Source organism: Loa loa, assembly GCF_000183805.2.
Source record: "Loa loa unplaced genomic scaffold supercont3.215, whole genome shotgun sequence".
In the NCBI taxonomy this organism is placed as follows: Eukaryota; Metazoa; Nematoda; class Chromadorea; order Rhabditida; family Onchocercidae; genus Loa; species Loa loa.
Genome location: NW_018108395.1, coordinates 1 through 2086, shown reverse-complemented (window position 1 = coordinate 2086; position 2086 = coordinate 1). Strand labels below are relative to the sequence as shown.

General features: G+C 34.3%; 1 protein-coding gene across 1 annotated transcript in view; it reads right to left on the bottom strand.

Moving 5' to 3' along the window:
• LOAG_12917 (hypothetical protein) overlaps positions 1 to 2086 on the bottom strand; it is a gene marked incomplete at its 5' end in the record, with an annotated part of 2665 nt that extends 579 nt beyond the window's left edge. The window contains 3 exons of the mRNA XM_020448613.1: positions 220 to 414; positions 747 to 860; positions 1825 to 2086. Coding sequence (XP_020301259.1) covers positions 220 to 414; positions 747 to 860; positions 1825 to 2086 — 571 coding nt within the window. The remainder of the gene's footprint in view (positions 1 to 219; positions 415 to 746; positions 861 to 1824) is intronic.

Sequence of the window (2086 nt, the reverse complement as noted above, 5' to 3'; positions counted from 1 at the left end):
ATATATATATATATATATATATATATAGGTAAACTATTAAATTTTCGTCATATTTGATTTAAAATTTTTAAATACTTAAAAATACAATTTTCGTCATATTTGATTTAAAATCTTTAAATACTTAAAAATACAACATGATTTTGTTTCAATGTAAACCATTATATTATATCTATTTTAACTTGAAATTTAAATTTTATCGATCAGTAATTAAAATGACACCTGGTCCATAATTTCCATCAGATATTTACTGTTGCAAGTATCATTTACAACAAGCTTCATTTCACGTTTACTCCTTCCACTTCGTTGTACTATTTTTGTGGAATACATTCTATCCCTATAATATGCTCCGTCCATACTGCCATCTGCATATCCCGAGGGTTTTGGTCCGCCGCATTTTGCGCACTTTTTAACATCCTTCAATAATAAATCAGCAATAGTAGTAATCATGATAACAACGATGAAAATGATAATTTTATAAGTATAATCTACAGAAATGATGCAATAAATAATTTGATAATGTTGATACAATCATATTGCTATTAAAGACAAGATATAGGATTAATCATTGAATTATATATGATTTAATTGAGCTCCATCCGGTGAATAAAACATGATTTTGCTAAGCTCTATTTAGGTGAATCCGATAATCTTCGATTACAACTAGCATTACTAATACTAATACTGTTTAGACTTTTTTGTTTAATTGTTGGAACATGTTTAATTATTGTTATTAACTTATTAATCACAGTCGTCACTAATTTGGTTTTGTGCATAAGAGCCAAATAGTAAGCTTTCCTGGATCTTTGCAATAATATATCTGCTAGGTCATGCAAATTATAGTTTCTAAGCACAGAAAGGATCTACAAGATTTATTTAGGAGTCTTGGATTTCTACTGTCCTCTTGATCAGATTTTCCTAGAGAAGAGGAGAGAGATAGAGAAAAAAAAAAAGAAAACGTCGAAAATGTCTAAGAGACCAAGTAGAAAAGTTGGAGCAAAATAGAAAGGGTTAAAGTAGTCAATTTGCAATATTAGCGAAATAATAACCGCTCACTGATTTCAAAGATCAAATCTAAGAATCAAGTAGTGGGTTCCCAAAAACTTGTTTACATTTTTAATGAATTATGCATAGTCCTATATAGTAACCTGGAATTAGTACGTATAAGTTCACTGAAAGGTCGAAAAATGGATTGATGAAATTAGGTAGTTCTTATTAGACATGAGTGGGCAATGAATTTTTCCAGAAGGCCACATGAGAAATTAGAATGGTTGGTTTTCGAGGGCCGAGTAATATATTTAACTCAGTTCTACGCAATACCGTATTCCTATATATATATATATATACTATTCTTTAGACATTGAAAATATAGAAGACCTAATTACATCATTATTTAATGATGAGGTGATGAGTGATCAACGGACTTTAACATTGAAGAATTTTAATTTAAGGCAAGGCTGGCATACCTATTTATGGTATGACAGAAGAAAAGTGGATAAAAACTTAGGAAATCACTCATAAGAGCAGCATTGATTAAAAAAACTTGGGAAAAATACAAAGAGTGGGGGAGGGAGAGGACAAATTTCTTCCGCAGCACCACGGACCACCAGACCCTCAGGCCAGTTATAAGATATCGTGTTAATGCGATTTGTTTTTGATCATTCTGATATTAGGAGCATATTCTTACGCCTTCTTTGACTTTTAAGCACAATGAATTTTGTGACTCAGAATTCCTGCTGTGGTGAAATTTAAATTCGAAGTGATCGTGTTTCACCGCACATTAAAGTTTAAGTTCCACAGAAAGCTTGTTAAACTAGTGAGACTTACACAATCAGATGGTGGCGGAGTTGTGCGGACTACCGCATATGGAACAGGTTTTGGTGGTAATGGAAGTGTTGGTGGTCGTGGAAGTGCAGGTGGAACTAGAGTTGGAACTGGAGCTGGAGCTGGAGGTGGGACTGGAGGTGGACACACTGGCGGTGGAGGTTCCGGGCATGGAGGCGGGGGTGGTGGAGGAGGACAATATGGTGGTGGACAAGTGGGTGTGGGTGGACATGGTTTTGGTGGTGGTGGTAGAGGTGGACATGGC